This window comes from Hyperoodon ampullatus, assembly GCF_949752795.1.
Source record: "Hyperoodon ampullatus genome assembly, chromosome: 16".
Classification (NCBI taxonomy): Eukaryota; Metazoa; Chordata; class Mammalia; order Artiodactyla; family Ziphiidae; genus Hyperoodon; species Hyperoodon ampullatus.
The window spans coordinates 44752316-44776338 of NC_136929.1; the positions used below are offsets into that span (position 1 = coordinate 44752316).

Genomic DNA, 24023 nt, shown 5'->3' on the forward strand with positions numbered 1-24023 from the left:
TAATCTAATTGAGCAGATTTAAATTTTAAAAATCAACATTATCATCGTCTATTTTTGGGGTAAATGTGACACTCTTCTTTCAAATGAAATTTTATATAGAATTCCAATATAAAATAGATGGGCTCAGGTTACAGTAGGTGCTTTTACATGTGTATGTGAGCAGTATCCCCTTGGCTTTCTCTTCTTTAGTTCTTCCAAGTTCTGTAACACTTAAAGCACAAAAACTAAAACCCAACCTGGTTCAACCTCTGCTGTACACTAGGAACCAGTTAGGTTGAGTGGATTGATTAATATAAGAAAATGAGCTGCTGAAAGAACAGGAACGGGAACACAGGCCCCTGACTCAGTTCAGAGACTGTTGTCTTTGTGTGTTATCACAGGGAAAATCTAAACCCTGCTTTTGACTTCTATGAATTAAATTTCTCATTTGACAATACAAACTCACCTTCTATAACTAAATGGGGAAAAATGAAAATCTCAGGCTTCATTAAACATAAGCAAATGTTATGATAATAAACTAATTTATCTGTTTTTGAAACTTTGAGTGAAATAAGATACCATTTTAGAATAAAGTGTAATGCAGAATATAATCCCTCTTTCCCTCAGAGCAGCTCTAAGATAATCTGTTTAATATACCACATCCGGTAATAATCTATTTTAACCAAATATTTTGTGGCAGAAAAAAACCCCACACTGCCACATGTAAAAGAATCAACTTAGAACACTCCCTAACACCATACACAAAAATAAACTCAAAATGGATTAGAGACCTAAATGTAAGACAGGACACTATAAAACTCTTAGAGGAAAACACAGGAAGAACAGTCTTTGACATAAATCACAGCAAGATCTTTTTAATCCACCTCCTAGAGTAATGGAAATAAAAACAAAAATAAACAAATGGGACCTAATGAAACTTAAAAGCTTTTGCAAAGCAAAGGAAACTACAAACAAGACGAAAAGACAACCCTCAGAATGGGAGAAAATATTTGCAAATGAATCAACGGACAAAGGATTAATCTCCAAAACATATAAACAGCTCATGCAGCTCAATATTAAAAAAAAAAAAACCCCAATCAAAAAATCGGCAGAAGATCTAAATAGACATTTCTCCAAAGAAGACATACAGATGGCCAAGAAGCACATGAAAAGCTGCTCAACATCACTAATTATTAGAGAAATGCAAATCAAATCTACAATGAGGTATCACCTCACACCAGTTAGAATGGGTGTCATCAGAAAATCTACAAACAACAAATGCTGGAGAGGGTGTGGAGAAAAGGGAACCCTCTTGCGCTGTTGGTGGGAATGTAAATTGATACAGCCACTATGGAGAAAAGTATGGAGGTTCCTTTAAAAACTAAAAATAGAATTACCATAAGACCCAGCAATCGACTACTGGGCACATACCCAGAGAAAACCATAATTCAAAAAGACACATGCACCCCAATGTTCATTGCAGCACTATTTACAATAGCCAGGTCACGGAAGCAACCTAAATGCCCATCGACAGACGAACGGATAAAGAAGATGTGGTACATATACACAATAGAATATTACTTAGCCATAAAAAGGAACGAAATTGGGTCATTTGTAGAAATGTGGATGGATCTAGAGACTGTCATATAGAGTGAAGTAAGTCACAAAGAGAAAAACAAATATCATACATTAACGCATATATGTGGAACCTAGAAAAATGGTACAGATGAACCGGTTTGCAGGGCAGAAACAGAGACACAGATGTAGCCAACAAACGTATGGACACCAAGGGGGGCAGTGGTGGGGGTAGTGGTGGTGGTGTGATGAATTAGGAGAGTGGGATTGACATATATACACTAATATGTATAAAATGGATAACTAATAAGAACCTGCTGTATAAAAAAATAAATAAAATTTAATTTAAAAAAAAACACACACACTGATTCAAGACAAGAAACAAAATTGATTCAAAATCTAATTACTAAGCAACTGGTCCAAAATGCATGGCTGAGAATATAATGTTTTTTTTCTTCTTCTTCCTTTCACCACCATTTTAATAGAAAAAGAATATAAACTTCTATATTACAAAATATAGTATTTCATATTTTTTCAATAGAAACTTATAAAACACTAACTTTATAAAATAAATGGATGTTTAAAAGCAAATTCCAGATGATACCGCATCAATGTGGGGAAAAAGTGTATTAGGGTACAAATACCCATGACTATGGGTACAAAGTATCAGTGAATACAGAGAAGAAATTCCAAGTGAATAGTGTTCTGACCACTATGATCTTTTGATCTCTATACCACCTCACTATGATTCAGAGGCTGATCTGCAGATCAGTTCCCCCAAATAAGCAGTGATTGTCTTCAATCTATTATTAAGAAAGTTTTGTTCTATTTTCACTTGCCCTCTAGGCCCAGCCAAGGATGCCACCTGGTCGATATTAGCATTTCTTGGAAGAAAATAAATGATATTATTAGTGATCTTCTGGGAAATTCTGAAAAATTTCAAAGCCATCAGGAGACATCATGGTGCTGATGTTGAAGATCTTGGCGGTGGTGTAGTCTGGTCCTCCCCAAGGAGGGCTGAGAAACACGACATCAGCCTTTAAACGAGAAGCCAGCTGCAGGAAATCTCCACAGATGAACTCAGTCTTGTCCGCTACCCCATAAATTTCTTCATTACTCTGAGCAAGATCGATCTTAACAGGATCAATATCAATGGCAATCACTGTCTTTCCTGTTAAGGCAAACTGAATGGTATTTCCTCCAACTCCACAAAATGCGTCGACTATGGTGTCACACTGGAAGGACTGGCTGACCCTGCCGGCAATGTGCTCAGCGATCTTCTCGGGTGTAACTGAAAACCAGCCTTCTCTGTCTAATTTAATCCCATCGTCAAAGCGGGAGAAGAGCCAGTATCTCTGGGCCCAGTACTTCGCCAGCTTGGGCACGCAGTGATCTCAGGAGGCACACCAATGCCCTTTCTGTTCTTGCTCTTCTTCTTTTTATTTTCAGCTTCGGCTTCTACCTGAAGACGGTCTGGTGCAGCCTGGGTGGGGCAGTCACCCTCATCTGTCACTGCTGTTTCTGTGCTGTCCCTGTCAGTTTTCTCTGTTCCCACTTCCCCAGCTGGAGACATGGCACGACGCTTTCCAGGTTCTGGCTCACTCGTCTCCGGTGGGTCACCCCCTTTTTCAACAGACACTTCTTGTTCCTCTGAACCACTGCTTGTGCAAGTATCTTGCACGTTGTTATGAGAAACTGACTCCTGCGATGCTTCCTCATCCATTGGTTCATTAACCCACTTTAGGAATTTTTCTACCTTACTCAAAGTTTTCCTTTTCTTGAAAAGAGTTTTTCCTGGCTCTTCAGTGAAGAAGATGTGTTTGTTTTTCATATTGATTTGTCTTCTCATGTCCAAGTACTTTGACTTGTGTGGATACCTGACCCGCCGGTGACTGAAATTTGAAATTCCACCATATTTTTGTCCTGAGCCATGCTTGAATCCTAGAAGGGAACCGTCGACATCAAAGTCTGAATCCGGGTTTTCATCGATGTCCAGTTCATGGCTCCTCTTGAATTTGTTTGGCTTCTGTTCAGGTGGATCTTCGCCACTCTCATCTCCATCAGTGCCGATGAGATGTGGTCTGTCTTTGTGTTTGCTTCTGATGACTCTTGTGAATCCTGAGCTGGTTGGCTTGTGCTTCTGTTCCCAGACACGCTGCTTTCCTTGCTTCCTCCATTACATGGTTCACTTTGGCCCGAAGCAAGGCATTCTCTTCTGCTGTTAACTTCACTTAAACACTGATGTCCATCACAACTCACAGAGGTATCTAATCGGCTCTGTTCTACTTCCTCTGAATTCAGACTTATATTACTAAGTCCATCAAGAATTTCATTATGATCTTTATCACTTGAACTAGAGCTTTCGCTACCCATTGATGAAGATGGAGAAGAAAGTTCATCTGCTTTCGTGCGATTTTCATCTTTCTTGTTGTCAACTACTGTTTTAGACACACAAGTATCTGTATCACAGCTTTGTGAAGCATCAAAGGTCCAACCCTGAGCTTCCCAATACTGAAACTGTTCCAAATAATACCAATACAGCTGGCTATAATGCTGCTCCCATTCCTCCTCTGTATTAGGGATGTTCCAGTGTTCCGAGGATGGCGTCTGACCTGCATGCTTTTCTTGCCAGCTTTGCCACAACAGTTCCCCCCGGTATTCCTTCCAGTACTTCTCCCAGAGCTCCAGAATTTCCAGCTTTGGAGATAATGTATTTTCAGCAGGAAGATTCTCACCTTCAATGTCTTTTTTGGTTCGAAGTTTATACCTTCTGGTGTTCTCATTCTCAGATGAAGATGGATCATCTGAAGCCAAAATGTCATCTTCCTCACATTCTTGTCTCCAAGATTCTCTCTTAATTTCATCTAAGTACTTCTTTTGATGTTTTTTCTCTTTTTTATTTTAACTTTGTTTCTAGTATTCATAGATACCTCAAAATTCTTATGTGCATACACCCTACCAAACTGAAGTGGCAGCCCCATACTTCTCATGAGTTCAGCCTCAGAATCAAGTTCACTTTCATCTGGGCCTATGTCTTTGCTGTCACATGACTCTGCAGTGTCCTGGGAATGACCACCTTCTTCCTCTTCTGTAGCTTGCTCTCCTGCACTGTTGCCATCGTCTTTAACGTAGTAGCCTTTTAATCCCAAACTGCACAATTTCCGATCTCCCACAAATGCCCTGGAGCAGAGGCAGAGGACGCAGGAGACCTCCCACAGACCTTCAAGGAAGAGACACATCTCCACCCCGGAGCTCCACTTCTCGCAGTACATTGTAGCACCACAGAGGAAGGGCCACATGGCAAATGGCGCCGGAAGGCCTCCCAGCTGCTGTTCCACTGCTGGGGACCGAGGGGAGGAGTGGAGGCGTGCCTGGCTGCCAGGGAGGAACGGCAATATAATGTTTTCATTCCTGTATCATGTAGAATTTCAGGAGAACTCTGAGACATTTCACTGTTCTGATATTCTCTTTTTAGAAGAGTATATTCTCTAAAGTTACATAAGAATTAGGTAAGGATTATTGATAATTCTATCAGATATTAGGAAATCATCTGAATCACTACCTCAAGGGTTTTATTCTGTACTCTGCCAACTAAAGCACTACCTAAATAAGACAACTTAAACGTGGAAGAAAACTGGATGTTTCAATGACAGTTAAAGCAAATACAGTACTAACCACCATTGTCTTTCCTCTAACATCATTAAGATCTTCTACTATTTAATACAAAGTAAACAAGCTATTTTTGGCAGCTTAGACACTCAAGAAAATGCAACTCAACATCAAAAGGCTGCATCCGTATTTCAACTAGGAGAATATAATACAAAAAAGAGACTAGAAAACGTCACCCTTATCAAACTTCAAATAATAAAAGTACTGATACTCTTCCATTCAAAAACATACCCAACTTTATTTAAAACTTGGAATAGAAAAAAAGGGGAATGATTATTCTACTATGTGCCCGGCATTTTATCTCATTTAATCCTTGCAACAGTGCTTTGAAGTACTTAATCTCATCCTTCTACAGATGAACAAGCTAAGGCTCAGAGTAACTTACCCAAAGTTATGTAAGTGGCCATGCTTCAATAAGACTCCTGGGCTGTCCACTCAAAGTTCTTTTCATGGCATCACACAGTGTATATTTTACATTTCTTGCTTCAGACAGTTTTGCTTATTTTTTTCTAATAGCTAGCTAAAGATTAATTTTAAATAAGTAGATGGCTTCTGCCCTGAGGCTAGTATAAACTACATTTAATGGTCAGCATCTTTATTGAAATGCCATAGTGAAGTCCAAAGAATGAATATATGATTTGCAAAAATGTGTACCTCTCTCCAACTCATTTCCTCTTTTAAAGCTAAAGGTTAAATAGATTCCAAAGCTTGTCCAGAAGTCAGGGTAGGAAGCATATTTCTGCTCCAAAAGATGCCAATCTACTCAGATTTCCTTGAGAGATACCTTATTATGGCATTGGTATTTAAGACCTCAGTCTGTTAGGTCAGATCTGAGTCTGAGTTTAGACTCCACCACTTCCTACATGCATTACTCAGCTTCTCTACATCTCAGTTTTCTCACATAGACAACAGTAATCAACTCATAGGTTTACAAGGAGCATTACATGAGATAATACTCAAAAACAGTTTAGCAAATAAGCCATATATGTTGTCTATTATTCTGAATTAAGTAATTCTTTGACAGTAATATATACATGCTCACTTCAATTAAACTATCAAGACTCACAGATTTTGCTAAAAATCAGGTTTATTGTAAGAATATTCCTCAAATTGCTTTGGTCAGATAAGGAAAGTGGAAAAGCCATTGAAGAAAATGAAAGAGCCAATGCAAGGAGAAAGACTCTTGTCACCTGCTTGCCTTTTATTTCTTCAGAAATTTTAAAAACATCTATACACAAAAACTAATAATTTCACACTATAATCATTCCATTGTTATCACTGTTTTTGTTTCTTTTAGGAAGAGGTCTTCTTTTTTAATTATAGAGGAAAAAGGGCAAATAAAACGAGAAAATTAGCAAAGACACATTACTGAAAATGATTAATCAAAAGTTAAAGACATTATTTGCATAAAATATGAATATTTTAAGAAAAAGCTAAAAATAAACGTGATTAACCTCTTTGAACATCTTGCCTTAATACCAATACCATACCCTTAAAATTTTATCAAATGCCATAAAAAACAGAAACACTATTTAAACAGCAGAGGTATAGCAATGATGATTAATAATGAAAAATGCTTATCTATGCCTGTTGATATGTTTTCAGGTCAATGCCCATAAATTATCCTTGCAAAGCAACTGCTTTCCTAAATATGCTAATTGAGCAAATATGTTTTAGAATATTTTATGGTTAAAACTTGTAAGCACTAATCACAAGTGGTTAATCATTTCACTCCCTCATAAGTTATACCATTTTTACATCTTAAATTTGTAACTAATACAATATACTTTAAGAATGAATTCTCTGAAAGTAATTCTTTCTCTGAAAGTAATAATTACCACATCATAATGCCAGACTGCTTTTTATTCCAAAACAGTCAGCCAAGTACATTTTATGTAACTGACCGCTTGAGACAAATACTTATCGTATGCTTCAGTGACCTGTAATACAGACTAAAGAAACAGAATTAGAAAAAAAACCCTCCATGTCAAATTGATAAAATACAGGCCAGATCTTTGCCATTAAAAAGTACTGAGTGTTGGAGTAGGGAAAGGAGACAACTTGACATGCTTTATATAACTTTAAGAAAAGGTTTGCAATATCTAACAGTACAGAAATAAAATCATTTGCTAATGTTTTCACCCCATTAGTGAAAGTTAAGGAACATAAGATTGACAGGAAAAGAATTAAAATTTTGAATCTTATAGCAGCTATCTATAAGATTTATAGTTATCTATAAGATTACAATGTAATAATCATTTTCACATTTAAATCCCATACATACCCAGCAACCCATATTAACAATATCTGCATAATGAAGTAAAATTATTACTCTTTAGTGAAACATAAAGAAAACATGTTTAAAAGTCCTTATCAATTATCAGGCTAGTTAATAAAAGCTGTAGTTTTAGAATTGTGAGGTGCCCCAGGAGTCAATGATCTGATCTACAAGGTACAAAATTCATCCCCACACATCACACACAGGTGATGTGATGGTTCTGTCTCCTTCAAATAAGTGGTGAATGATGCTAAGGCTTTCTCAGGCAGCCAACCCCACTCCTTTGTATCCTTCTCTAGAAAGTGCAAACTACCCGGGCTTTCTAGTTAAGCCTATTTCCTTTGCCATATGGAAGATTTTAAATTATTTTAAAACAAGTATTATGCCTTTCCCTTAGTCTTCTATTTTCTAAAATCAAAAGACTCAGTTCCTGGAATCATTTGTCAAATACCATTATTTCCAGTATCTCCCATCATCTTGATCATCTTTTCCTTTATACATTTTAATATTTACTATTCTATGTAACCTAGTATTCAGAATAATATTGCATGTATGGTCTGCTTGCAACATACTACTATTTCCCATGATGAGCAAACTCTATAAAATCATTAGTGCAATCTGACTTCACTTTAATGTTTTTAGCAGCTGCTTGATCATTCCTTGCTCATACTGTACTTGTCATCAAATGAAATGTCTATAACCTATTCCCAGGTCTATTTCATTGTATATTTGAAGAGAATTATTTTCCCAACCTAAAGTTTTAAATTTAACTGTAATTGAATACATGCACTATTGAAAGATACTACCTTGGCATAGTGTTATCATTGGTGTGTTCTGAATAACTATATAATATTAAGTCAGTTTTTCTAAAAAGTTATCTTGGTAATTTGTTAGTTTTTTGTTTGTTTGTTTGTTTTTTGCCTAGTGGAAATTGGAGGATTACCACCTAAAACATACATGGGTGGCTAAAATGTAGTTTAACCCTGAAACTAGATTCCAGTGAAATTTAGAAGATAAAAGCAGATTCACAGTATAAGATTAAGCTCTTAGGAATAGAACTGTAGGTTAAAGGAATAGGTTGATTCTTTTTCTACTCTTTGTAAAATATTTTCTAGCCCCTTGAGAAATACTAGCCTATACCTCTTGCATATACATCTTTGCTTCTCAATTTAAAATTCTCTAAATTTTAAGAGAGAATTAAGACTGAATGAACTAAATAGTTGAAAGTTACTTTACCAAAACTGTGTATCACATATTGAGTACAAACTTACTGCTATGATGAAATTTTTATATACATTATACAAAAAGTAGGTTGGTATCATTTATCTCCATTTACAGGTAAAGTGTAAAATCATGTGCTATGATGTCAGCAAGTCTGCAAACTGAACATCAGCTCTACAACTTACTAGCTCAATGATTTTAGGCAAGTTTCTTAATGGCTCTGAACTTGGATTTGTACTTTTTCATGTGTATTAAGTGGGAATACTAATAATTATTTCATAGGGTTATTGTTGTTATTAAATCAGTTAACACATATATGGTGCCTGGTGTATATGTTCCAATTATAAGCAGGCATTGTATAGAAGGAACTCCAATCTTCACATTCTCAATCATTTATTCTAACTTATTTCAATATGTTCGTAAAGATATAACATATCGTCTTACTGTTACCTAAGTATAAATTACTCTTAGTATGCTTAAATTTATGAGTTTTTTTTTTCCCTCATGTTGAGATTTCAAAATGTTCGGTATATGAAGAGTTAGCTTTTTTTAAAAGAAATCGTTTTCTTTCCAAGCTTAGCTTCTCTTCTCAATCATTTTTGATGGTTAGACTGTTAAAGAAAGAAAAGGTATCACAAAGCTTTTCTCCAAGAATAATAAGGGAGACAAACTCATTTCCATCAACTTAGGTAAAGAAAAATTAGACAGTATATATCACCTGATTTAATTAAGGCTACTAAACATTATATTTTGCTGTAATAATACTATTTCTAGGTTTATTGAAATTCAGGAACCATGTTTTTAGTCACATGTAATTCCACACCTGAAACATCTGTGATGTTCAATAGAGGCTGGGGGAAATGATAATATACTATGGAGAATACTTTGCTCATCATCAGACCCAAAGGAAAAGCAAATAAATGTTTGTTCCTACTGAATATGTAAATATTCTTGTAGTTCAAGAATTAAGCTATTGTTCCTTCTCCATTCAGCCATGGCTGGAACAATGATGGTAAGAACAAATCAGGAAGGTATAAAGTCTCTGCATTAGAGTCAAAAGATTTTCTTGGGTGCTTCAAATACCCAAGAAATAGATCAAAATCAAGTGCTTATACAAATAGCTTTAAATACATCATAAAATTAATAAAACAAAATGGATGTGATATCATTTAGGTGCTACAGTTCTTACTGTAAAACACAAATTATCCACAATGCTTAATATGTACCTTCCGGAAAGTATTAAGGTAAAACAATCAACTTTTTAAAAATTCTAAATTCATCCATAAGATTATTTAAAGTGTACTCCTTTATGCAACTTGAAACTCCTTCCCTTTCCTCTCACTTTCTCCCCCACATACAATGTAAGCTGCTTATTAAAATAAAAAGTAAGGCAAATAGGTCCTCTGGACAAGAAGGGACAGTAGGCTATCAGTGATGGTGTCTGTATTGTACAAGAATTGGTAAAACTGAGAATTACTAATTAGGGCTTAATGAGAAATCAGTAAGAGGACTTCCCTGGTGGCGCAGTGGTTAAGAATCCGCCTGCCAATGCAGGGGACATGGGTACGGGCCCTGGTCCCAGAAGATCCTACATGCCGCAGAGCAACTAAGCCCATGCGCCACAACTACTGAGCTAGCGCTCTGGAGCCCATGAGCCACAACTACTGAGCCTGTGTGCCACAACTACTGAAGCCCGTGTGCCTGGAGCCCATGCTCTGCAACAAGAAAAGCCACGGCAATGACAAACCCATGAACCACAACAAAGAGTAGCCCCCTCTTGCGGCAACTAGAGAAAGCCCGCACACAGCAACGAAGACCCAACGCAGCCAAAAATAAATAAATAAATTTATTTATTTTTTAAAAAAGAAAAATAAATAAGACTAGTAAAGTTTATGGTACTCCTTCAGAGTGTAAAATGTATGATAAAATAGTCAAATTTCACTTTCATTATCTATGGATAAGAGCAGCACAGTCTCTTAAAAGCTGCACTGAAACGAGGAGGAAAAGCTTGTCCAGGGTTAAACACTAATTTATGCAAATTCCGTTTCTGTTTTGTTTTGTTTTGTTTTTTTTGCGGTACGGGGGCCTCTCACTGTTGTGGCATCTCCCGTTGCGGAGGACAGGCTCCGGACGCGCAGCCTCAGCGGCCATGGCGCACGGGCCCAGCCGCTTCGCGGCATGTGGGATCTTCCCGGACCGGGGCATGAACCCGTGTCCCCTGCATCGGCAGGCAGACTCTCAACCACTGCGCCACCAGGGAAGCCCAAAATCCCGGTTTTGACAAGAATCCTGTCAATGTCAAGCAGCACGTACACTGACAGCAGGACAGGCTGAAAAGCTCTGTGTCAGAGCTGGGATGGAAGTCGCCAATTTATGAAGGCTGTTATAAACCACAGGATTTCAAAAGTGTGAAAGAAAATGATGGAAATTCTTATAACTTTGCAGGCAATACTATGAGCTTAAAGGGACTGCAGTTCTTCCACTTTATGAGAAAAACTAGTTTACTTTAAAAGACTTGTGAATTTTTATATTAAGGCTATATTGTAAGACTCTTAATACAAAAGTTTGTTATCCTAGTAACATTCAAACAGAAAAGAAAACTTTAACAGGAAATATAAAAGGAAAAAAATTAATTCAAAGAAAAAGATGGTACAAGGAAGCAGTTTCGGTTTCCTTCCCAACTCCTGATCTGGAAGTTCCAATCAGTAATTGCTGCAGCTGTCAAGGGTCAACAAATATCACTCTGAGGAAGTGAACAATAAGGGAGGCTGCTATTTCTAAATCCTTGCAGGAAAACTAAAGAAATGGAAACAAAAGTAATTAAGAACCTATGTGCCAGGCATTTCAATCATTTGATGACTGAACAAAATATTTATTGAGCAGCTACTATGTTCTTTAAGACAACCAAAAGATTATGTATCTTGCCCAGGTTATGCTGGACTCTAAAATCCATGCTCTTTCCACACATCCCAGTAGATGCAGAGGCTGAAGGAGAGAATTACGTATCATGTTAAACTTTTACAAGGCTTATATAAATAGATCAAAATCAAGTGCTTTCCATCTCATTTACATTTTCAATACATCATGAAATTATAAAACAAAATGGATGTGGTATCTTTTAGGTGCTATAGTTCTTACTACAAAACACAAATTATCCACAATGCTATCTACTCTGAGCACCACCTACTATGAATCACTCAATGAGAGAATGAACTACCCTGAAATGGCTACACTATCAATAAGCAGCTACTATACTTTAAATAAATTAGTGTTAAGTAAAGAGCTTAGAATAATGTTGGGTACAACATTAAGTGTTCAATAAAGTTAGCTATCATTACTCCTTCACAAGTGTAAAGTTCCATTCTTTATAATGTCACATACAACACATTTTTTCTTTTATTGGTTTGAGTCAAGCAATTTGCATTATTCTAGTGAGTTACAGAGGTTGAGAACACATAAGGCTAAATGAGCCTTGATGTGGCACTTTACATTTACAAAGTGATTTTACAATTATTGGTGTCAATAACCAATGTAATACAAAAGTGAGGCTGAGAATCTGGTCAATTAGCAACATGTTCATGTTTCTTCCATTGAAGAAAGGAACCCAGAGGTAATCTTCTTTACTGAGACAAATCCTACTAGCTTACCAAATACAGTACATTTGTCCTTCAATACCCATGAGTGATTGGTTCCAGGACTGCCCCTCTATATCAAAATCTGTGCATGCTTATATAAAATGGTATATAGTATTTGCATATAACTGACACACACCCTCCTGTAGACTTTAAATGATCTCTAGATAACTTATAATATCTATTACAATGTAAATGCTATGTAAATTGTTGCCTGCATTCAGCGAAGTTAAGTTTTGCATTTTGGAACTTCCTATAATTTTTTTTTTCAAATATTTTTGATCCACGGTCAGTGGAACCTGTGGGTACAGAGGGCTCACTGTAATTGTTTTTATGAAATTCATCCAACTTAATGTCCCCCACGCTTGGTATCCACAGACATGGAGACTCTTCCGAAAAATATTACTAATGAGAAGGAAAGTACAATAAAGCAGTAAAATTCACCAATACAAATATTTTCACACCAGATTCTTCCCATTAACTATTACATGTTCCAAGACATCTATCCTCAGAGGCTTAGATGCATACAAACAATTCTGCTTTGTATATGTAATTGGCAAGTTCCTAAATTTACCTAAGAACTTATAATACATTTTAAATAAAGGATGTTCATCCATTTCATAATTTGATAAACCTCATAGTATTGTTTCTGTTTAATGAGTGTTATCACATTCTGTGGCATAAACTTTGAGACAGATAACTTTCCTAAGCTCTCTTAGGAAAGTTGAAAGTGAGTTGTTGAGGCTCTTTTTTCAGAAATCTTTATCAATATTTTGGTATGGTAGCAATGAGAAAGGGCTGTCCACTTCAATAGCAGAATAAGAATATTCCATGGTAGCCTATAAATTAACTCTTTGATTGTGAACAGCATATGTTCTTAACTGGTTTCATATTTGGATTTTGTTTTATAATTCCATAGCTAGACAACTCTTTATAACTGTCATGCAAAAATTATGATGAGCATTTAAAAATTTTTTTCCTTATTTAAAGCTGTGTCCATGTTAGGAAAATCTCCTTCTGTAAATAGGTCAGTTAATAGAAAAGTCAATAGGTTAAGTTTTAAGAGATTAAACAGGAGTTTAAAAATTTTCTACCTTATTTTCTTCTCTTCTCCTTACTGAGATAAGCCACTCTAAATGAACATTTTAGTAACTATCACAATTTTTTAAACAATGATACCTCTCACATGCTTGCAAACTTGCACACCCAAACACACACAGGGTCATTGCATCTGGGAATGTTCAAATACCTAATTAACATTTTTATCTATTTAATGTATCACTACCTGGCATGAAAATTAGCTCAAGAAGGCCTGAAACTTTTGTTAACATTCTTAGGATTATACTAATGTTACTAGCAAGAGCTTAAAACCATTTTCACAGGGCATTTTCCAATACTGAATTCTGCTGAGGTCCCAGGGCAATAGCATAGTCATTATCACTGTGCAGACTTTCAAATATCAGGTCCTTAACGAGAACCTCTACTGAAAATTGGCTGAGTGGTTAACTTGTTAGTTTCTACTTAATAAACTCGTAAAGGTCTTCTCATTTTTATATCCACTTAAACTTTTCCTGCAGCTACTAAAAGACCAGAAACTGAGAATGAACTCTCACAGAATGCTTTGCACATAAGTTTTACTAAGGGTTGAAAACTTCTGCTGTGAAAATACATTCTTGGTCAGCTTCTTCTCCCACTTTCCTGGGTGGTTCCTAAATCTTTACATCTCTCTTCAAAATTCCTCTCCTATTCTTGACCTCATTACTTTGAAGAGATGACCTGCTTTTACTTGACAGAAAAGAGTTCATTAGTGAAGAATTAGTCACCTTCCTTCCCTGACACCCAGCTTACTCTCATCCACACCTATATTTACTTCCTTCCTCTCTTCTCTTTAGTACTCCTCAACATACCCAAAGTCACCAAAGTGATCGTACCCCACTTTCTCACCACAGCCTGGATTTTTTTTAATCCTTACACCTATTTTTACAACCTCTCTTCCTCTCTTTTCTTCACTCTGCCTTTGATGTAAACATGCTTGGATTTTCACCCCGAGCTCCTTTACTCCTTATTCTCTTCTTCTGTCCTCTTTATCTTCACAACCAAGATCCTATAAGTAGCCTAACCCTCATTTTCTTATGTCCCACTTACAGTCAAGAAACCACAAATTGCCATGCACATCCACCATTCCACTGAAAGTGCATTCTACAGTTATAAGAACCTGTCGATTGCCAAATCCAACAGCCACTTTTCAATTCTCATCTTCCTTGACCTTTCCAGCATTTTATACTGTGGATCAAGCATCCCTTCCCATCTGCCCAACCCCTTGTCCTCCTAAGCTACAGCTACTTCTCAGTGTCCCTTCCCACCCCTCAGCTGTGAAATTCCCTGGAAGTTGACCCTTGTCTTCGTCTTTTCTCTTTTTACACACTTTTTCTTTTTACATACAATCTCACCCATACTCTTTACTTGTGCCTAGACGCTGATGACTCCAAAGTCCCCATCTCTTGCCTTAACTATTGCAATAACTGGTCTCCTTGCTCTCTGCTCTCACTGAAACCCATTTTCTATACCATAGGAAATAATCTCTTAAAGCAAAATCACATCATGACACTCCCCTACCCAAAATCCTTCATTGGTCCCTATTCTCAGATATAAATATTCCAACTCCTTACTGTAACCCACCTGACTCCCCATACTTCAAGCCACCTGCCTTTGCAGCCAGCCTCATCTGCTGACACTTGCTACACCCAACCTATACTGCTGCCAAAATACCTCACCCTACCATGCCCTCCTACACTCTTTGTTATTCTCTCACACATTTTTTTCCCAAGCTAAGTCCTTCAAAACTTTCGAGACTCACATTAAACTTCATTCATTCAGATTTAACAAGTACTTACTGAAAACCTTATGTTTCAGGGACTGTTCTGAATGCTGAAGTATTAGCTGAGACAAAGTCCCTGTTCTCACATTGCTTTCACTTAGGGGTTGGAAGGAGGCGCAGGATATGCAGAAAATAAAGCGGGCAAAGGGGATAGAGAGTTTGTGTGATGGCGCATTGCTGTTTTATAATACGATAGTTAGGGAACGCCTCGCCTCTTCTATGAGTCAGTTCCTGACTGAGTTAAACACTCTCCATCTATGGTGCTTTACTTGCTGGGCTCCTCTGCTAGTCTGACTCTTTTAGTGTAGAGACTGCTCATCTATGAATTGCCATTGTCCAGCATGCAATCATTCTAAGGAAATGTGTTGTGCTGGGCACTGTTCTGGGTGGAGAGATAAAGTCACATAGTAAGTGCTCAAAAAGTTTTTTGAAACATTAAAATATATTTGAAATTATAAGTTAATAAGAAAACCTCAAATATAAAAATATCACTTTACAGTTAATATTTTAATAATATATCAAAAAAAAAACGGGGACAAAGAGTCAAACAAAGTATCATAATTATATACTAACATATTCCCAAAATTATGAATGTTAAGTAAGTACAGGCATACCTCTGAGATATTGCAGGTTTGGTTCCAGACCACTGCAATAAAGCAAATATCACAATAAAGGGAGTGACACTAATTTTTGGTTTCCCGGTGCATATCAAAATTTATATTTACACTACACTGTAGTCTTTAAATGTGCAATAGCATTATGTCTAAAAAAAACAAAGCACATACCTTAATTAAAAATTACTTTATTGCTAAAAAATGCTAACCATCATCTGAGCCTTCAGCGGGTTGAAATCTTTTTGCAGTAGTAACATTAATGATAACTGATCACAGATCACCACAACAAATATAACAGTAAAGTTTGAAATATTGTGAGAATTACCAAAATGTGACACAGGGACACAAAGTGAGCAAATGCTGTTGGAAAAATGGTGCCAGTAGACTTGCTCGACACAGGGTTGTCACAAACCTTCAACCTGTAAAAAAATGCAGTATCTGCAAAGCATAATAAAATGAAGTGCAATAAAACAAGGTATGCCTGTACGGATTAAATAAACATTTCATAGGAGAAATGTATTTTGCTGTGCATTTGAAAGCACTTGGGAGAGACTGAATTCTGAAGTGTTCTGTGGACAGTGATTAAGAGAGAATTTTGCAAGGAATTGGAGAGTAGGTTGTATGCATAGACTGAATGAAGGTGGTAATTTGTATAGGTAAGTCTATTGGTTTAGTTGTAGGAGTATTTCATTTACTAATTATAGACAGGAACAAGTTCAAAGATCATGGTATTTTATCATGGAAAACCATAATCATGTTGTTGCTAACTTCACTGAAGGCAAAGGGCAAAATTAGAAAGAAGTTATGCTTTTATTCATATTTCTTTTTTTAAACTCCCATATTTTCAGATCCTTTTTGCAAATTTTAGGGATTTCATTTTAAGACTAAAATTCCCTAATCATGATCAACTTTCTTCTTGCTAATTTTATTTTGCTTGTTGTTACTTTTTCAAATAAAAAATGTAATACAAAATTATAGAAAGTTTATAAAATTGAAAAATAAGTATATACACATATACAGAGTCTGTACATAATTCTACTACACTAAAACAACCACTACTTTGAGAGGGCATTCTCAACCCTATAAACTGCTTTTATTCACTCATCATAAATATTTCCCATGATATTACAGCCTTCATAATGATCTTTTATCACAATTGTAAAATATTTCACCCAGCTGATGAATGATGCTTTATTTTAGCATTCTTAGTGTTAGGCATTTAAGTAGTTTCTAGTTTTTCCTGTTATTGCTGCAATGATCATCTCTCAGAAATTCACTTATTCCTTCGATCTTTCACTAGCAGAGATTAACAACTGTGGGATTATTAGTTTAAAGGGAATGAACACTTTTAAGGCTTGGAAAAAAATCAGAAAGATCACACCAATTTACACTGCCATCAGCAATGTATAAAAGTACTCGTGTCACTACATCTTTGCCAGCATGAACATTATCATTTAATTTTTTCCCATTAATTCACACATTTAACACTGTAACTAACTGTTTCAATTTGCATTTGATTGCCACCAGAGTTCAATATTTCTAATTTTTAGTTAAGAAAGATGACACTGCTACTTCAGCAAGAAACCATATTGAGCATAAGTCAATGGTTCAAGGTTGTAAAAATAAAATAAAAATTTTTAAGAAAGTTAATCTAATCATGACATGAGGAACTGTTATTGTGCTCCATGGTAATTAGGCATTAATGGCAAGCAGTTAACATAAGGGGCCATTATTACTATTATTGACACATAGCCAAATCAAGCATTCTTAGATTATGTGGGAAGGCTGGATCAAGTAAAGCTATAAACTCTTGTTATGACCTCTTGAAGATCCCTTGATCTGAAACCAGATGTGATGCAGAAGGTAAATTCTCTTTCCTCCTTAGCTCCATGCAGGCTCTATCAACTGAGCACCCAGTAAAGACAACAGGTGTTATAAATTTAGTTTGACTGAGGGTAGGCTAGGGTTTACTGAGAATCAAAGATGAGGCCAAGTCAGATATAACTCAAAGAGCTGACCAAATAAATGGCCACTAAATCCCTTGTCTCCTCTCTATGATTATTCCTCAACTTAGGACCTAGTTTATCAGTGAGATTTCAGAAGAACTTGTAACTCTGAACTACTTCCATCTCCTTTCCCACAGAGAAAAAGAAAGGACAAGAGACACAATCATATTCCCATTTACCAATCAACCTTACTAACTAACGGAGAAGTGATCTGGGTAACACGATTTAAGGGACTTCTGCCAACACTGTGTGAACTTCCATGCACTGGAGATTTTTCGACGTTTCTAAGTGCACAATTCTGAGAAGATTAAAGAAGAAAGGTGAGAGTGGGAAGGGTAAAAAGGGGAAACACAATCCACACTCTACAATGAAGATTAATTTAACCAGTCTGGTTTAATATTCTTAGAATACTTAAGTCTGAAGCATGCAGAGGACAGGAATAAGAGTTCCAATATGGAGAGGATACAGGGAAAAGCAAAAGGAGTTGTCATTTTGGGCTGCTTTAAAAATGCATAGCCAAGGATACTAGACTATGGAAGAACTGGGAAGAAGAAGGCCAGGTTATGATAATACAATTTTAAATTTCTATAGACCTTGGGAGTTTACAAAGCACATTTCCTTTGATCATATTACTTATCCTCACAACAACCCTGTACTGAAGCTGAGACCCAGAGACTTTAAATAACTTACCCAAAGTCAAATAGGTAGTAAGTGGCAGAGCCAGGACTCGACCCAGGTCTTCTGACTCCTTCTGTGCATTTCCAGCTCCCCTGGAGCTGAAGCAGGGGCAAAAAGGGAGGTGGAAGTAATTTGCCCAAGACTAGCCCTGCCCTCTCCCCTTCTTTCAAAGGCCAAGCAGAGCAGACATTTCATTCAGTGACCCCTTTTCATCAAATTCTTTCAGGATAAAGCACACAGAATCTGAAAACGTTTCTCAGCCTTGGGTCCAAGAATGGCAACTGGCAGTAGACAATGTCAGAAGTATTTCTGCCATTTATGTGAAATTTATTGGAACTTCAAAGAATAGCAATTATCATTTCAGAAAGCAAAACTTGTTCTTACAATTGAAATTATTTAAAGCAGTTTGTTTAAAAAATTTTTGTTTAGCAGTTTAAGTCAAACCTTTTAAATTATACCATTATGAAAATTATTTTGAAAAATGCTTAAGAATCAAGATACCAAATCTACATTTAACCTACTCTGTGGTCATTTTTTTTTCCTATCTTAAATATCTTCCCTGTCATTAATTTCATTAAAGCAATTATAATCATTAGAATGAACAGAATATTCAGTCTGTTCGTAGCCAATTTTAAGTATTTTCAATAAATCAATAGGAAAATGTGCATATCATCTTCCTGAAATTTAAATCTTATATTCATTTTAAAATTATATCTAAGATGCTTTTATTGTAGCCTTTTATAAATAATTTTGTATAAAAATATTTAGAGTTCTCAGTCTCAAGTTTCTTGTATCATTCCTTAATTTTTCTTAGGGAATTATATATTTTAATTTTAAACATTCAATGAGAATTTTTCTCTGCTTTGCTTATTTTCTAAGAATACAAGGATACAATTTAAATGGACTGGGCATGTGACCAACGTTTTAGCATTTCTAGATCATTTTGTAATCAGCTCTACTACATCTCAGTCTCTAACAGTCTTTCTATTTATGAGAACTACTATCAGTAAGGCCAAGTACTTAGTATGCATTAACACTAATCAGGGCACATAAAAGATCAACCAGGGATATCTTTATTTGTGCCCAAAGCTTTTAGAGGCTTTCTGAACTACTACTCTCAAGTTCTTGATCTGTCTCCCTTTTCAATTTGCTTTAAGACTTCAATTCCATATTTTAAAAATCGAATTAAGTCTAATTCGTTTGAGTACTGATGGTCAAATTCAGGAATTCTCAGTAAGATTCATATTAACTGATCACTTTATAAGGAAAAAAATACACTAGAATACTTTTCTCCACATTATTTTAAGCCTTATTTATTTACTTAAATCTTTTCAAGATAAAATGCTCATTATATCCTCCTTAATCACTCATTAAATAGTATCAAAAATGGCTACCAACATTAAAAAAAAGAAAACAAGTCCATAAATTTTAGAATTTGAACCATATAGAAACAGAATGAAACTGACTTCTAGTATCTTACTTTGAATAATAAGCTCTTGGGTAAGCATGACCAGGAGGGTTGAGCCTAATTTCCCAATCACATGATCTGGGGGAAAAAATGAGCACACTTCAGGCAAAATAAAAATTCCAATAAAAAGTTGTTAAAGTTAATACTAGTTTTAAGAAGTCAACTTTGGCCTTCCCCACTTACTTCCTTCACACCATACCATTCATTTAACAGGCATAACAAAATTATAATCAAGAACCACTTCAACAATGGTTCCCAGACTGGAACGATGCCAGCCAGATAGAGGCCTTATTAATATTTATTATGTGGCTTCTGGAAGGAAGGAAATTTATCTTCTACTTGTCTTATATCCTTTTAATCCCTTGTGTATATAGGCCAATCTATTTTCTAAAGTAGCTTTGTTACAAAAAGCACTCAGAATACTTGTGGAAAAACTAGCATATTAAACTGTTACACTCAGGCTTCACGTCTGAAGTAATAAGGGTGACCACTAGGACTACATTAATCATTCAACAAATAATTACTGACCTCTTTCCACTGTTTCAGCCACCAAGTCAGTTCATATGCTCACTTAAAATCAAATCCCCTCAAGCTCTAAAACAAATGGTACTTATAGTATATATCTACTGGTTATTAATAGAGTTCCTTTGCACTTTCACTAGCTATTATCCAACCATACATTCTGCCCTTGTTTATAATTATAAGTGCCTGGAAAGGATATGTTTCTTAAAATAAGAATTTTTTCCCCTCTAGATCTCTCAAGTGAGCTCTGGAGCTAGATCCAAGATTATCAATTCATCTTAATAACTGTTACAAGGAAAATGAGAGATCTTCGAATCTCTTGAACAGAAGATCAAGAGCAGTTAAGTTTAAGTTTGTTTTCTCTGAGGCTTTTAACAAGCTTTTAATTAATTGAAATAATACTAGTCAAAGGCTTGAGAACACACTAGCCTATTAGTAAAGGAGCAAGACAAATGTTGAAACAAAACAGAATTTTTGGTATTTTAGGAGTCCTCTTCTTCATTTAAGAATGGCCACACACTCAGTGGAATTAACTTGATTTGATATTTTCTCTTGATTCAGTAGCCAATGTCAGTTTAACAAAAAAAAGGATTTCAGATTTTGCTTTAGGCTAGATTGTTGGAGAATAACAAATACAATACCCAAACAAATGATGACAATGCCTTACTGCTGAAACATATAAATATCATGTGGGTTATTAGGCAAGAATTACAGAAAAGAAACAGCAATATTATAAAAGCTACAATGGGAGTTTTCATGAATGAAAATTTTAAAAAGTTAATACATAAATGTTTCTAGAATTAGAGTTAAGTTAAAATTAAATTAAATGACCAGTGAGTTGTGTATAATTACATGTAAAAGAAGATCTCAATTTTATTTTTATGTAATAAAACACTACTACTAATGGCATAAGTACTTAGAAGGGACATAAATTTTCAGAAGTATATTTTGTCCTCTATTCATAGAAAGTTAAAGAGTCATGGAACATGTTTGAGGAAAAATTGCCTTTTATATATTTAGTCTATTTATAACATAAAAGTACAATATTATATTATTAAGAAGAAGTCTGGAACATCTAAAACAGTGTTTCTGAAGATAAATCTTCACCCTATTTTAAAAATGTGAAATTTGAAAACTACAAAGAAGAAAAGAGCTACGACGTTTTTCAAAGCACCTCCTGTAGACTTTCTATAACAAATTTTATACAGGAAAAAAAAAGGGTCCCATGAGCCAATAAGTTTGTGAAGCAATAAACACTATATATGTCTCTCTCTTGGAGATTTAAAATACATATTAATCTGTTACTGGCTCAAAGAAGTCCTGTAATCAAAAATATACTTAATTTTTTAACCCAGTATTTTCCAAATTTATTTAACCAGGAAACAGAACTAACCCTGAGCTAGATGGACTAGGCATGAAGAAATATGTACAAAAAAAAATAACTTTTTAATTCTTATGATGGTCTGAGCTACGTAACTAGAGCCTCATCATTATGTTTACTCTTCACAAACTATATGGGTTTTTTTTAAGGCAAATAAAATGTACTCACTGTTGCAGAACGTCCTGTCCCTTCTGAATGGAGCTCTCAGCCAACGACAGGCCACTACTAAGGGAGTTATTTCAAACTAAGGTGTAAAACTCTTGCCAGTATTTCCCAAGTTTAATGGAACTGAAACCTATTAAAACCAGAGTGTTTCTCACAAGGAGACAGATCAACTCCACTCTTTTTCTAGAGGTGTGATAGTGAAGCCTACTGCACATGATTCTAGAACAAACAGCATAGGTCCAGTAAAGTTCAGGAAATTAGGATCAGTAGGAAGGGTAACCAAATACATCAAGAGATACCACCCACTAAATGTGAAAAGAAAATAAAGTTTAAAAAACAAAGTCAAAAGGATACAATGATGTTTAAGAAATAGAATGAAAAAACAGAGAGATGACTAATAAATAAGGTGACAAAAGCAAGAGTATAGAAAAACACAAATAACCATGTAAGGTTAAAAAAGAAAATGTACAACTGATGACTCATTATGGTATGCAATCAAATATGTATCATAAGTCCTCTTTTAGCCTATCACCAACAAAGTTCACAACCACTGACTTTAGAATTGGAAAGATGCATTGTAGGAGCTCCATCTGAAAGGGAATAAAGTCTATGGTGCAATAAGCAACATATTTGTCTGCCTTTTTAGGTATAGATGGAAGAGGCTCAGAAATTCACTAGAAACTAAAACAGAACTGTGTGCACCATTGTTTTTTTTTTTAATTCAAGAAAGATGCCTCTTCAGATTTATACAAATCTTTAAAACATACTGACATGAGTGCCTAGTCAAGGCACATGCCCAATATAAGATTTTAACATCTTTGGGAACAAGAAATAAAACAAAACAAAAATATTCCTCAGATTCATTTATTTTACTACTTTATTTCCTGTGCAATGAGTATATTAGCAAGTCTTCTGCATACATATGTGAAGGAATGGTAAAATTCAGTGCAGTTTGAAATTACAGTTTTAAAAATCCGGGTAAGTAAAGTAAATGAAAAAATAAAATTTACACTTGAAAGAGAACAAACCTTGGGTCTATTAAATCAAAAATGTCAAAGGAAAAAATAAGTTCATCTGACAATCCTAGCTCCCTTCAGCTGTAGATCATACCCAGGATGCCTCCTTAAGACTACTTTGAAGAAAAAATAAAAATTATACAACATTTAGCATAAATCTAAAGCATCTCAAATTTACTTCTCAATTGGCCAGCATCATAATTCAGGAGTCCATCCTTTAAGTTGCTATTAATAAAGGGGAGACTTAGAAGATAAAAGGTTAACATAATACCTACTGGTATTATTCATGTACACAAAAAAGATTTTTCAAACAGTTATGCTAAGTTGACTCTTAATATTTAAATAATATAAGGCTTAAATTGTTTTATGAATTGTAATTAAAGTTAGAAACAAATCAAAAAGACAGCACATCTTAGGTAATACCCTACCATGTTATTTAACTTTGGGACTTATTTTACCTTCAGTAAAAAGGAACATGAAATAATAACATGATGTACTTTCATTGCTCAATAAAGGAAAACTCAGATTACCCAGAAACCTTTTAAAGATATTTTTATACACAGTTCCTTTGAATAGATTACAATACATTAAATTATCATATAGCAAAATTCAAGCAGTACTTTTGTACAGGTTCTTAAAATAGTATACTATTTTCTTAGTATTAATTTAATGGTGAAATAAAATGTCTCTTGAATAATATAGCCCAGTCAAAACTAGATCTCAAGATTTTCATAATAATCTCCTAGGTTTCATAATAATCTCAAATTCACAAACTGAATTTGGGATTTAGGAGGTAGATGTCAACAGTATTTAAGTTGATATATCAACGTATATGGCATCATTTATGAATGAATCATCTCTCCCTCTATGTCAGAAGCTTTCATATCTCTAGTAAAGTCCTTCTGTATAATCCACAACCTCCTGTGAGAATTGTGAAAAGC

General features: G+C 35.3%; 2 protein-coding genes across 2 annotated transcripts in view; both read right to left on the minus strand.

Moving 5' to 3' along the window:
* TDRD3 (tudor domain containing 3) overlaps positions 1-24023 on the minus strand; it is a gene marked incomplete at its 5' end in the record, with an annotated part of 202067 nt that overhangs the window by 11630 nt on the left and 166414 nt on the right. The window lies entirely within an intron of this gene.
* LOC307065102 (trimethylguanosine synthase-like) lies at positions 2297-4900 on the minus strand (the record flags this gene model as incomplete). The annotated part of the gene is given in 5 exon segments (XM_079721899.1): positions 2297-2488; positions 2490-2941; positions 2944-3645; positions 3648-4454; positions 4457-4900. Coding segments are annotated over 5 exon segments (2550 nt in total). The 5' UTR covers positions 4854-4900.